This window comes from Pavona decussata, unplaced genomic scaffold (genome assembly GCF_977016875.1).
Source record: "Pavona decussata unplaced genomic scaffold, jaPavDecu1.1 SCAFFOLD_117, whole genome shotgun sequence".
NCBI lineage: Eukaryota > Metazoa > Cnidaria > Anthozoa > Scleractinia > Agariciidae > Pavona > Pavona decussata.
The window spans coordinates 43,931-58,215 of record NW_028145531.1 but is presented as its reverse complement, the minus strand read 5'-3'; the positions used below and the strand labels follow the sequence as shown (position 1 = coordinate 58,215).

Genomic DNA, 14,285 nt, shown 5'->3' with positions numbered 1-14,285 from the left:
GGCTTTCCAGGTTATGCTTTCCCACCACACTTACCCTGAAAGTCTGGGAAAACCCGTCTAACCCTGCTTTTCAGGTACGGTGTTTTAACCACACTCACCCTGAAAGCCTGGTAAAACCAAGGTTACCTGGCTTTTCAGGTTCTAGTTTGCGCGCCGAAACCAGCTTTACCAGGCTTTTTAGGTAACTTTTGACCAAGCTAACCAGGCAAGTCTGGTAAAACCAGGCATACCAGACTCTTAACCAGACTTGAGTTCAAACCAAAAGCTTGGTAAGCCTGGTTGAACCAGACTTCACCAGGCTTACCAGTCTTTTTACCAGGCTTTTGTTGCAAGGGATATCTAAGTAATTAACCAAAAAGCAAGTAAGTAGGAAAATCAATTATGATAATTATCTACAATCCGAGGGTAAATAAAGATTGATGATGATGATGATGATGATGATGATGATGATGATGATGATATACAAAATGTGACTGATTCAATGTCGAAATACGATTTTGTCACCCGTGCGCATTGGTGACTACATAAAATCATTATTTGTTTTGATGAAATTGAGTGAAAGCAAATTCAATTACCAAAAAATAACAATTGGGAAACAATTTCTTATTTTAAAATATGGCACTTTACAATAACGACTAAAAAACCTTGTACAAAATAATATGCCAAGTAAAATATGAAATGACACCTGAAAATTGCCCGAATAGGTGAAACCATGATCGGTACAGTGTAATAAGACAACTATAACTTATTAGTTTGCAACTTTTTGATTGAGTAATTAGAGAAAATTTAGTCAATACTCTTTCTTTAAGAATTCATATCAACTCCAATTCACAAACATAACATATTGGTCATAATAAATACGTATGTTAGGACCATTAACGTTTCCGCTACCTCTTCAAAAGACCATAGTTTTGGAGGGTAGCTCTAATGCAGTTTTTAAATATATCTGGAAGCTCAAAGACTGGATCACCATTTGAATTTACATCTAACGATTTTTCATAATACAAGGGCCCATCATGGGCATTTTTAACGATCGATATTACTTTTATTTCTTCTAATGCTGGCAAAATTGCATATTTGTCCCCTGAATCCGCTTTGAGGTCTAGCCAGTATCCCTTTAATTTAGTTGTGGGTCGTGCAGCTTCCACATGAGACAGAGTCTGGTTGGGACAATAGAATAACCAAAAGTCCTCATCGTCTGCCTCGGTGTATAGAGGGAAGATGAGGTCCTTAGCATTTCCGCTAAAGTCCTTTGTGTTGTGCCCAACTGCTGCCCATGACTCTTGGTCGCAGAAATCTCTGCATTTCGTGTATAGAGTAAGACGCTCATCTTGGGTCAAGGTGCAGTCCTCAACATTGATGTCAGATTCTGACAAACGTTTACTACCCGACAATATCTCCCCAACGTCCACATCACTGGCAACCTTTAGCAAAGTGCTCCGTATCATCATATCTGGGACTGCTAAAGATGCTTCTGGTTGGCTGTTGGCCTGGTTATTGTTGTCGTTACTTTGTTTGGCGCCAGTTTCAATTTGAATTTCGAAGGTAATGGAATCAGCTGCCTCTAATATTGATTTGCATTGCTTTGCCCCATAGCAGTAAGGCTTTTTAAAAGTCACTCCCTCTGGAAGGCCTTCCACTGTAAAGTTCCCTCTTTGGTAAGGCACACGCGAACCAGGCTTTCCAACCGCTTCACCTTTGAAGAGAAAACAATAAAAAATAAATACAAACCACCAAAAAAGTGCCAAGATTTACTTGGCTTAAAAAGTGCCAGTGCATCATTTGCATCTATATACATGGATATCCTTTTCAAAGTATTGCATGACCAGTTGGTGATCCATTATGTTACAACTTACTGTATTTTTTGTTAAATAAGTCCTGTACGTGGCGGTAATTGTACTTCTTGCAATGCAAATCTAAACAACAATTGAAAGAGACAGTATAATGTCAATGGTCTGGGATTTACAACAGAGTAAAAGGAAACATTATAAGCCAACTTGATTAATAACAAGATTTAGCACTGCTTTCTATTAAGCTTTTTATTATGAAAACACGTCATCGTTTATCAGAATACTCACGGAAATGCTGTCTAAATTTTGCAACAACGTCAGAGTTTGTGCTCAAAAAAGCAACTCCTTCGTCCGATCCAAAATTAAATAACTCTCCATCGGCATCTAAAAACATCAGTGCACTGTGACATCCAAGATCTTCAAGTAGCATAACCTACAATCAATGCAAAAAAATGTTTTAAAAAAAAAAGATTTCATATACGCGTGTAAAATCTAGTCATTGTGCCACATTTTACTGTAAATTTCCTATCACGTTTTCAAAAGCAAACATATAGGAGGAGGGTAAGTAAATAAGTAGGTAAGTAAGTCAGTCAGTCAGTCAGTCAGTCAGACAGTCAGTCAGTCAGTCAGTCAGTCACTAAGTAAGTAAGTAAGTAAGTAAGTAAGTAAGTAAGTAAGTAAGTAAGTAAGTAAGTAGGTAAGTAGGTAGGTAGGTAGGTAGGTTGGTAGGCAGAGGCATATTGTTTTTAAGAGAGAATGATCTCAGGTTAGTTGGTTAGTTGGTTGTACCTCGGCCAGTAACTGCCTTCGATGTCTGGTAATAAGTCTCTCTATTTCATCTTGCGACAACTTAGAAACATCAGGTTGCCTGTAGTTTTTAGCCACGTCATCATACTTCTTTTTTTCGTCCTGTGACAGGGCCCTCCATTTTGAAGCTGCAAAGCGATTTCTTTCTTCCATTTTCAACCCTCGACACTCCTCTTGAAAAAGAAATATTAAGTAAGGCTATGAAGTAAAATTTACCTTAAATGAATGGTAAGGTAAATTTTACTTTAAGGTAAGAGATTCAACATATATTTACCATGCAAACATGGATACGATCTGAAGTAATCCAGCTCATATGTTTTTCAATGAGAACGTCTAATCTAACATTGCCTGTATGCAGTATCAAACTTTATATACGAAGGTGTTTAATAGCTAAACTGTTAAATCACTCTTTACATTACCAGTTCTGAATATTTCAGCACAAAAAATATTGTATGGGTTGGGGCCTCTTTGCATAGGGGGTAGCTTGATTTTCTTGTTCGGCTGTTCAGTTGCACCACTTTGCCTCCTCTTTGAACGTTCATTGCCTATCCATTTCTGAAATTCATAAGATTAAAAAGCATGTCAATTTAATATTAACACTTTTTACTCGAGTAATGTAAAAGTGGCGAAAATAAGGCGATATGGGAATATTAAACAAAAGAAAAAAAAACGATTTCAAAACAAAGCCAGGTTTACATATTGACTTTTTCCTAATATTATCCTAACGATTATATCAAATGGCACAACAAAGGTATGTCATTAATTAGGGAGAAGGACCATGTAATCCCCTCTCCTTCTTTTTGAATTAAATACTTGCATTGTAACATTTTTTGACGAGGATCTCAAGCTTTCTATTTTTATAAGACCAACAGTTCCAGGAAAAAAACACTCTATTGCCTTTATTGTCCACAGCTAAATTTTCTTCTACTTCCAACAATCTCGTTAAAACACGGGGAATATGGACATTAAATCATTTAAACCGTTAGGTACAACCTGCAGAGCAAAAAGGTTACAAACGAAAAGAAAAGGAGACAAGAAACCCACTACATAAATTAAAGGAAACAAAACATGGCAAGAAATTATTACTTTTCCATACTTCGACTAAAAAGGAAAGGAGAAATCTCCGGCCCGTCCCCGCATAAATGCCCCGGTTCCGAAGCTCCGAAATCCTCGTTTCAAATAAAGTGCAATTTTGTATAGGTAATTATTATATAATTATTATAGGTAAGGTACACCCTGTAATTTTTTTGTGGTGAATTCCAGGGACAAAGCGATAGAACACCGACTTCAGGTGCAAGATTTCCTATATTCTACCTAGAAAGCCGCAGTTCTATACTGACTGTAAAAAAAGGTTTCTTACGTGACAGCACGTGAGTTCAAATTCAGCGTGACACACACGAGGATATTGCACAATCGTACTTACAACAAAGGAAACTTTGTACTTTATCGATGCCAAAATACCAAATTAAAAAAAAAAAAGCACTATAGCTTTCATTTATAATATACAAGTTACACTTCAACCGATACTCATGGTTATTTCTGTCGCAAAATTTCATTCCAACGAGGTATGTACCCGGTATTCTCATTAAGTCTCCTAAATACACTACAGAAATAACTTACTTCTCGCCCTAGTGGTAACTAAGAAGAAAGATTTGCCCTGATTACGCTGTTTAAATAGGGGAACAAGAGCAATGACTTGTAAGCTTACCTCAACCTTATTCCTTGGAAGACGAGTTTCTTCAGCTGCACGGGTAATCATTTGATCATACTGGCGGCCATGCAGTACCAATCATTCCACCATCATAATGTTGTTTAAGAATATTCTTTTGAATGTCGGTCAACATATTGTAGGTTTGAGCGCGCGGCTTACTCTTTTGACTTGCCATGTTTAAATGAGAATCACCGAAATAAAAAGGCAGACGATATTTCAATCGAGGTCAGATTATGTTTGAACTGTTTCAACTTGATCGCGAGTTTGAAGTAAAGCTATTTCAAAATTTCCGGAGTGGCAATGTCTCATTTCCGATTACGTAAAAGAAAGGAATTAAAGAATAAAATTACATCAACTGAGGACAAGAGTTTGTTTTTCTCTGATAAATCTCGCAAAAGCAAAATACAGTGATTCCATACTTTAATTGGTGGCTTTGCAAATCTTGAGTTCGGGTTTACACATTACTTTACATGAGTCATGTGTAATTATTTGACTGGCATGACAATTTCAATAGCGGGACCTTTTCGCATCTAGTTGTAGTCTAGAATAGGCCCAAAAAACACAGCTGAATATGTCTGGTATAGGGTGAAGTATCAGAGTCCCAGCTGCACACCCTTACCCAATAATACCACCCCCCCCCCCCCCCCACCCATCCCCACCCGTCTGGATTTAATGCAATGTTTGCATCTTCAGGCATTTTTTATATATTTCAGCTACTAGTAATATAAAACTAGAATCTTGGGATCTTACCGTATTTAGCGTAGGCTTGATAACTCGGAAAATGAGAAAGGCGGACCAGACTCGAGAGAGAGACGTAAATCGAACCTATATTTGGCGATGCTGTTTTCATATTTAAGAAACGGCTCCCATTTTATTCTGGTCTTATAGAAAGGGTCTTGCCCAAAAGTAACTAACATGTGGTGTATAATGGGCCAGAAAATAGACAATAATGGGGCAAGGAGTATGAGAGGTTGGCGGCATATACCCAGAACTAAATGACCCAATGACCTCCCCCCCCCCCCCCCCCCCTCTGCTCAAACAGCGGCACACACACAGACATAAATATTGAAATTAAAGGCTATTCTAATGATTATTTTCCTGTAGTTATAAACATATAAAGACACGGAACCACCGCGAAAGCCCTCAAAATGTTAAGCTTATCGAGGTGAGCAAGATTCAATTCGTGCACAAACATATCGTAGTTTAGTACGCTTCGTCAGACCATTTCCAACTAGCCGCTAAAGTGTTTTAGGTAAAAGGCCAAAACTCTCGTCCTGGGCTTCTCTGCTGTAAGCGCTAAATGGGTTCTCAGCATTAGGTGCTCCAAAGGAGAGCAAAGAGTTGAATTCAAACACCAAACATAATTACAAATATTTTTTCTGTCCGCCATTTTGGATTAATTTTGCCCATTTTCATATCTAAATGCTGATTGGTAAGCTTCCTCACAATGGCAGTAATTGTCATGTAAGCTGGCACAAAAGATAATTTAGAACAGACGGTACCCGTTGTTCTAAATTTAGAAGAGTAGGCTTTAACCCATTTAGAACCCGAGATACGGGTGTGTGACGACTGATGGCGGAAATATTAATGAACAGGTTTATTTTTAAATTAAATATCTTGTTTTTTTTAAATACTATGATCTGCTTTTGTATTTTAAGTATCTAATACCTCCAAAAGGGGAATTATTAGAGGAGGAGGGAACTTAAAGGGTGCACTGCAAGAAGAGCTTCCCTTTTAAATTAAAGGTGACAGTGTAGAGATATTTAAGGGATCCATCTCTTCTGTTTGTTTGAGGAAGCTTATGAATTTAACATCTTGAGGCTTTGGAATTTTGTAGCGTACGCGTTCGACAACGAAAGATGTCCGCTTATTGATGACAGATCTAGACGTACAAAGGGGAAAGGATAATTAGCGAAATGAAAGGACGGCAGTGTTGAATTTGTTTATAATAATCTATCATGGAAATAAAGGCGAGGTGAAAATTAACTTCAATGATGTGAACAAAATTTTATTTTCATCAGTTTTAATTTGTAATCCGTTTAATAGAGGGAAAGGATATTTATTTAGACATCAGACTTCCAAACGGGGGTGGGGAGGGGAAAGGGAGGGCATATTAGAGAGCAAAGGGAATTAAAAAGGAAAGGGGCGACTATAGAGATCTTTTACGTCATTACAAATTATAGATTGTGGTAAGGATAGTGCATATCCCTTCATTGCAAGCAATGTCAGTTTTCAGTCCATTTTCTTGGAGTCGGGTGTGTTATCTACACCGGGATTTTTATCGTCTTCTAAAGCCAGAAAACTCGATCTAAACCTGTTAAAAGATATGACAATGAAACCTACCCCCAGTTGTTGAATGAGCAGACAACTTTACCCACTGAAAAAAAATGTATCGGTTGGAGTACATTTAATCCGCTGCATAGCGAATTATCTACAGCATGGATAGTCTCTGAGATAAATAGGGAGGAGAAAGGTGGGGGGGGGGGGGGGGGGGGGAGGGGGGTAGAAAACGAAAACAATCCCGAAAATCCGAAAATAATCCAAAGTTATTATCTTGAAATTCGGTCTGGTTTGTTAGCCAAGGGTGAAAGGTACTCTTATTAGCTCGTAAATCGACAACGTAAACAATAGCAACAGCAACAAACTTTATTTACATGTCCATAAACTCTTAGGTTGCCTTCGATTGACCTTATTCCGGAATAAGTATAGGCGGAACAGCTGTTAAATTTCTCTTTTTAAGAAATTTGGGAGGCCAATTTTGCAAACTATCGCTGACACATGAGAATTTAAGAGCCGTCTCCGTACTCCAGCAACTCCCTAAACCTTCTGTCAGGGAGGGATTTCTTGTCATCATTGTATGTATTCCTATTTCGGAATAGGGTCAATCGAACACACCGTTACAGTTTTGCAAAAGCATAAAGCTAAACAAAGCATCAGCATTTGGATAAAGGAAACAAGCTAAAACTAAATATCATTTATGAGTCACAATGGACTGAATAATGATCTAACTAGCTAGCTGAGAGTACCAGCATCAAGATTTATTTACATGACAATAAACTCTTACATTTTTGCAAAAGCACAAAGCTAAACAAAAACACAATATTATTATAGTAATTAACGGACTAGACCTAGCTAAGTAATTTAAAACTGAGTCACAATGGACGGAATTCCTATTGATCTAACAAGTGAGCTAAGGCAAGGGGAGATTGACTTCGTCGTCTCACTATATTATTTATTGAAATATGGAGGTATTCACGTTTTGTACTACTTAATTTATTGATATCTGGAAATTGATATCGTATGCTATAATACATTGCACCCTTCAGTAATGAGTAAAAATTACGACTATAGGAAAAAAAGTGAATTTCAGTTGATACTTGTTTTCATTGGATCTACATGAAGCAAAGAAGCTACTCTTTCTATAATTAGTTAATTTGTTCACTTTCAGTTATAATAGACTGTTTCATAGATTCACTAATTTCATTTACTATTTATTCAACAATAAACTACGCCAGACAGATGAATATTCTTAATTCTGTTTTAACTGATTCGTCAGAATATTCTGGCTTCCTGGATATTTAAGAGTTTTCCGGCAACACGAGATACAGTTGTTTCCTTTTTCTGGAAAATGAAACTGCTATACATTGCTCAAGGAAGGTGCCCAAATTTTTCTCGACGTTCAAAGGACTGAGTCTAGTTGTTAAACCCAAAACAAGTCTATCAGGTTAAAACTAAACTCGAAATTGCTTAATCCAAACAATTAAGTCAGTGAGCTTTCAAAAAAAAAAACAAAACAAAAGAAAGAAAGATATTCGCACCTCCCCGACACCGATATGCCTGGATACCTCCTCTCGGATGGGGAACGATACGTTTGCACTTTTGGTGAATAAAAAAAACCGAACCTCAGGTTAGTACGCACTGTTTAGATACGTTCAGTTTGTTGCACACTTGTTAAGCTAAGGCTGTTAACCGATAACATTTCTTTTCTTATTTTTGGCGCAATAATTTAACGGACAAAAGCTAGTTTTGCTTTCACACCCTGAGCCATAAGGACACAAATGTTTTCCAAATGTTTTCCTATCTAAATTTCCTCGGAATTTGCTCTTCTAATAATGGCTGAAACGTAAACAAATAAGAAACACAATTCAAGTACTTCCAGGGCTGTCAACTCTCCCGGATAATCCGGGAGACTCCAGATCTCCCGGTCTCCAGATTGATGTCTGTAATCTCCAGATTTTAAGGCGTATCTTCAGTGAAATCATTCTGAAAACAAGACCGTGGAATTTTCTACTCGATCTCATACACAGACGCACCATAACTGCCGATAGTCGAAATATTTCCTTATGTGTTTTAAGTTTTACGGTATGTTTTGCCAAATGCCTTAAATATCTATAATAAGCCGAACTTGGAAGGTCAGTAGCCTAGGCAACTGGTTCGGTTGCCTAGGCACTGGCAACTGTAGGATTCAAACGTAAACATTCGTTTTACTTTAGATTTTTTTTGCTAATTATGCTTATCACACATTCCCCTGGCGCTGCATATTTTAGTCGCCTTTGCTTGTACTTAAGGTTTTTGGCGCCTCTACCACTCATTATAATTTTCTCGTTATCAACGCTCTTCGTCAGATCGATTTTCACAAGACTTCTCATCCTTCTAAGCTCGATTCATTTTTTAGCTGTGTTCTGGAAAACATTTTCGAACCATCACCATCATCATCATTTACTCAACTCTTCAACAATTCACCGTTTTTGGCCTTCGCCAGAATTTCAATTTCAAAAGTAGATGCGTTCGAATTCCAGCGCAGGACCAATAAAGCTCACCGAGTAGTTGTATTGCCATCTCAGTGTCATTTACAGCAACGTTCCTTTAATTGTCAGTAATGTGGTCTGCTGTGGCCCAGGTATAGCTTTGCGGCGGCTTACATGACACCAAGAGGGAACTCCTGAACTGCTGCGGGCTGGGATCTACAACGCAAAAGTGAAACCAGAGCTCTTTTGAACTCTGGCATTCTAAACGCGTATAATATTGGATTAACAATTGAGTTTGCGTAATATAAAAATAAAAAGGCATGCAATAAATGAAAACGCGTTGAAAAAGAAAGGGAAGCAAAACTAGAAAGATGAAGCTTGATAAAATAAGACCTAAAAACAAATGGCAGGAACAACATTAATGATACCACAGTTATAATGAACAATGTCTTGGTCAGTTTTTGCTCTCTGCTTGCTGCACCATGATGCTGAGGGCGGGCTCCACAATTAATTTTAACAGCAATGGACACATAGGAAACAAAGATAAGAAATAGGCAAATAGAAATGAAAGAAGCGAAAAATACAATCCAATAGCTGAATAGGTTCAGTTTCAAAATAACTTGGTATGCAATTGAATATAGTCCAGCTGTAACCCAAATGAGTGCAACAGCTCCTCCAAATGTCCACTTTTTGATGAGGCGATGCTTGAATGGACGAAACGTGGCGTGCAACCGTTCCAAAGAAATAGCAGCGAGGTTTGTTATAGAGGTTGACATAAACGTGAAGTACAAGGCATATATTACATATTGCCAGAGTCCAAAATAAGAAAAGTTGTACTGCCAAAAGTTACAACTAACTCCGGTGTTAAAGAAATTCCACGCTCCCACATATCCTCCAACGAACATATCTGCAACTGCCAGGTTGATCACCAGGTACATGGAGCGCTTACGAAGACCACGGGTTTTAATAAAAACAATAATTGTAAGGAAATTAACTATTACTATAGCAACAGACTCGGTCATAAATACTGTAAACCAGGCAATGCACTCAGATGAAGAGATGTCCAGGACACTTGTTTCATTTTGTGTTCCGTTTTGCTGATTCGAAGAATTAACCATCTGTGGATGAAATCGAATCAAAGAAATTGCATCAGAACTATAGAAGGATAAAGACCGATAAAGCACAAAGTTTTTGTTGAAATATATATTATATATACGTTGCTATACAAGTACGGTAGTAGTTTTTGGTCGTCGTCACCCGGCCGTTTAATACAAAAAGCCGCTGGCTCTCACTTAATTACTGTACCACGATTCCCAACCTTATTATTACTATTGATTGCTTTTGAGACACAAATTTGAAGAACATATTCAGATAAAGTTGTCATTTGTCGATCGTTTTAAAGGGGTGTATCAACCAAATATAGTCTTTGAAAGACAAACAATATCTAAGCTGGGTTCTTTTCCTGCAGAAAACGCGTATAGGGCAAAATGCGACAATACATTTCATCAGTATTTCATTCGGGTCGCGGGTATGAAATGTGCAAGATAAACCAATGATGAATGCTAGCAAGGGCACACACTTCGTTGACTCAATTCTGTCCCCTCTTCTATAGAGCAAACTGATCAGATGGGCTTTTTGGTTAAATTCTGTTGTTTCGTTTTCTCCTTGTAAATGTGAATTCAAAAGTTATAAAATAGACGCTGAAAGATAATTCGAAACCGACGTTTCGGCAATGCTGCTTTCTTCAGGGTACAAAACTATACCGTTGAAAAGTTCGTTCAACGATATAGTTTTGTACCCTGAAGAAGGCAGCATTGCCGAAACGTCGGTTTCGAATTATCTTTCAGCGTCTATTTTATAACTTTTGAATTCACATTTATTAACTACGCCGCGCAGTATTACAATTTTTATTACACAAGCTAATTCTCCTTGCAAAGATGGATTTCCACTGTCGTGTAAATTTTACGTGCGTACCGACGTAAATTTAGTTGGCTTTAGGTACGTAAACCGGCAAAATAAAAAGCGACATATGAACGGCGTGCGTAGACGAGAAAAGTTGAACAACGTTCAACTTTTTACGGTTATGCACGCAGCTCAAAATTGGCTCTTATTTTGTTTACGTACGTAAATCCAGCAAAATTTATATCTGTACGCACTTAAAATTTACAAGACAGTGGAAATTCACCTCAAGAAGCGATGTATCAACGGCTTGCGTAAACGTAAAAAGTTGAGCCTTGTTCAACTTTTTACGTTTACGCACGCGGCTCACCGCCGTCGCCTCTTACTTTATTTAAACAAGTAAGGCCAGCTAAATTTACGTTTTTACTCACGTAAAATTTTACGCGACAGTGGAAATCTTACCTTCAGAGATCAACCAATAGAATTAAGTCTAACGCTAGTTCAGTCTTTGGTAAACCTGACAACACATTGAGGAAATTTTGTTTGACCTAAACTGAATCTTTCTCCATTCTCGCAAAAACGAGTCATTTGTCGTGGCAACTTTTTTCATGACTTAGCAACATATGTTTCTGATTCTTTTTGTTTTCGCGCCAAATATTTCCCGGTTTACGCGAGAAGGAAACTTTGTCTTTTGGGTAATCAAACTTTTCGGCATTTTTCGGGTGAGTCAGCCCCAAACAAGTTGCGAATTTTGGTAGTCGTTTCACACAATGTCGTTTCTGAGCTAGAGACCTTACAATAGCTGACCGCCTTTGAATTATTTCCCAATTATTCCATTCGCGCTTGTTGGATATGAGATGGTAAATAGCCAACGAGGCGCGAAGCGCCGAGTTGGCTATAACCAATCTCATATCCAACAAGCGCGAATGGAATAATTGTTTTATTAAATTCTCCCCGTTTGGATATTGATGTTGAAGTTTTAAGAATTTTATTTTGAGTAAAAATTTCTTTTAAATTAAAACGACCGGATGTTGAGACAACTTCCGACCTAAGCGCGCGAAACTTAATGATCACATGACACGCGCAACTCATTGCGAACGGAGTTGAATGAAAAATCGAAAGCGAAGTAGATCGGACAAATCTGGACATCTCAAATTCAAGATACGTTCAAGTGTACAAGTAACAACCCTTCTGAGACAAGCATTTAAGTGCCTTTGAAGTTCCAGCTAATCGAGAAGCGTAATAGTTGAGCACATTTAAGCAAATGTTTTGCTGTGTGGTGCCGAGCGAAGGAAGGGATCAAGGACGGCTTTTTTTATGCTGAACTGAATTCCTCGCAGACGTTTTAAAACACTTAAAGCAAGCCGAGTCCAAGTGTACGAGGTACAACCTCACTGAGACAAGCATTCAGTGCAAGTTTTTAAACTTTAAGCTTATCGAGAAGCGTAAGAACTATGCACATTTGTGCAAATGTTTTGCTGAGTGGTGCTGAGCGACGGAAACGAATATTATGGCCGCCACTCGTACGGATTTCGTGGATGATTTTTTGTAACTAGAGTCCTCGTAAATGCGTGGAAACGGAAAGGCAGGCATTAAACTCTTCTTGAGAAATTTCTTCGATCGGTTTTAACCTCTTACTGCCAGGATTTGCAAGCCATCCTGAAATTTTTGGAGATAACCGGTTGTTGTAGTTGTTGTTGTTATGTAATCGTTAAATCGTACAATTTTTTCTGATTTTAAAGGAAACTTCGGAGATACGTACCATTAAATAGTGTCATGCCAAACTTTGTGGCTTTTATTGTTGTCATCGTCCGGTATTTCTTTTCTTTTCTTTTTTTTTTTCTACATTTTTCCGAAGAAACTTTCGCTTTCCACCGAAAAAAAATTTAGCTTAGCGACACCTGGGGCATTCGTTTTCCATATAAAAACTACGGTATATGAGCTGATAACCGAGATTTAGTGAGCCAATCAGAATGCTAGAAATGCAATATCCGAGGCTGAGAATTTAATAATTAAAATTATCGCTGTTTTAAGGCTGGTTTACACATGATCAAGGATCGCAGATCGCAATAAGGTCTGCGATCGTCTGGGATCCTGCGATCGCGATCACAGACTATCGCAGAAGATAGAACCATGTTCTATCTCCTGCGATCGTCTGCGATCCCCTGCGATCAATTGCGATTGTGCGATCATATGGAAACCAAAGTTTTGGCGATCCGCGATCGAAACACATCTCATAATATTTCGAGTTCTCTCCAACGATACAACGGTCGTGTGTTCGATTGTAGAAACGGTCTACGTAGCAACGCTCATTTCGTTGTCGTCATGGCTGAGATTGAACATGTTAGTAACGAGGAATTTATGGATGAAGTTGCACGTTATGAATGTGTTTATCATTGCAACAGCAAAGATTTTAAAGACAAGAACAAAAACACCAACTTTTGGACAAAATCGGGCAGAAGTTTAATTTAACGGCCTGGGACGCGGAGGACAAATTTCGCAAGATGAGAACAGCGTACGGTCGTTATCGAATCCAAAACTGATGTTTTTTTCCACGGATTTGGAGCTAGCGACGACGTCGCTTCATGACAAGCAGAAGAAGTAAATTTGCTTGCAGCAAAATCTCCGCTCTTCCACGTTCACCATGTTGTTTGCTATTCCGCCTACGCACGCGTGTGACCAAAACGTATGGCTACAGTCGGCTCTGCGATCGTTGCGGTTATATGAAAACAGCTTTTTTTGCAATCTGCGATCTGCGATCTAGGATCGCCTGCGATCGTCTGCGATCATATGGAAACCAGTTTTAGTAAAGCTGGACACATAGAACAAAGCTAACTAACAAAGCTAACCGTGAAAAGATAACCGTGCAAACCGTGCAAATTCCAAATATTCATATTTTTCTTTTTTTTTTTTTATGAAAGGAGAGTTAACCAATAATATTTTGAGGCCTTAAATTGGGTTTTAATTTTATCTGTACTCAACTTCTTTCATTCGTGTTAAACTGTGCGAAATAAAATCCTACTTTATGCTTAAATCCAGAGTTAAGGGAAATTTGACAAAAAAAAAAAAATTCGTAAAAGAATTACGTATCCTTCCCGTTTAATCGTCATAAGAATTTTTATACATTTTGATTTAACTACAATCCGTAAACGAAGACACCAGGACAGCGGATATAAATCCCATATAAACAACATCATGTTAGTATTATTTCGGAAATATCTTCTATATATTTCCATCCCGATAAAAAGAGAAGACAAACGCAGGCATACCGAAGTTACCTTCCAGTAAATCAGCATTGCTTGCAGGTTCTAGTACTAACACATGTGAATA

General features: G+C 38.1%; 1 protein-coding gene, 1 long non-coding RNA gene and 1 pseudogene across 3 annotated transcripts in view; 1 reads left to right on the top strand and 2 right to left on the bottom strand.

Moving 5' to 3' along the window:
• LOC146469801 (uncharacterized) overlaps positions 1-14,285 on the top strand; it is a 91,463-nt gene that overhangs the window by 60,357 nt on the left and 16,821 nt on the right. The window contains exon 2 of the long non-coding RNA XR_014867151.1: positions 13,162-13,203. This is a non-coding gene — a long non-coding RNA (uncharacterized LOC146469801). The remainder of the gene's footprint in view (positions 1-13,161; positions 13,204-14,285) is intronic.
• On the bottom strand, positions 716-5,864 carry LOC146469804 (uncharacterized; annotated as a pseudogene). Its single transcript, XR_014867150.1, has 6 exons — positions 4,306-5,864; positions 3,017-3,152; positions 2,580-2,770; positions 2,079-2,223; positions 1,857-1,916; positions 716-1,696 (listed from the first exon to the last, which is right to left on the bottom strand). The product of XR_014867150.1 is annotated as an uncharacterized LOC146469804 (transcript).
• Positions 9,162-10,158, bottom strand: LOC146469803 (opsin-VA-like). Its single transcript, XM_085122826.1, has one exon. It carries the CDS (start codon positions 10,076-10,078, stop codon positions 9,227-9,229), a length of 852 nt encoding a protein of 283 aa, XP_084978952.1. The 5' UTR covers positions 10,079-10,158; the 3' UTR covers positions 9,162-9,226.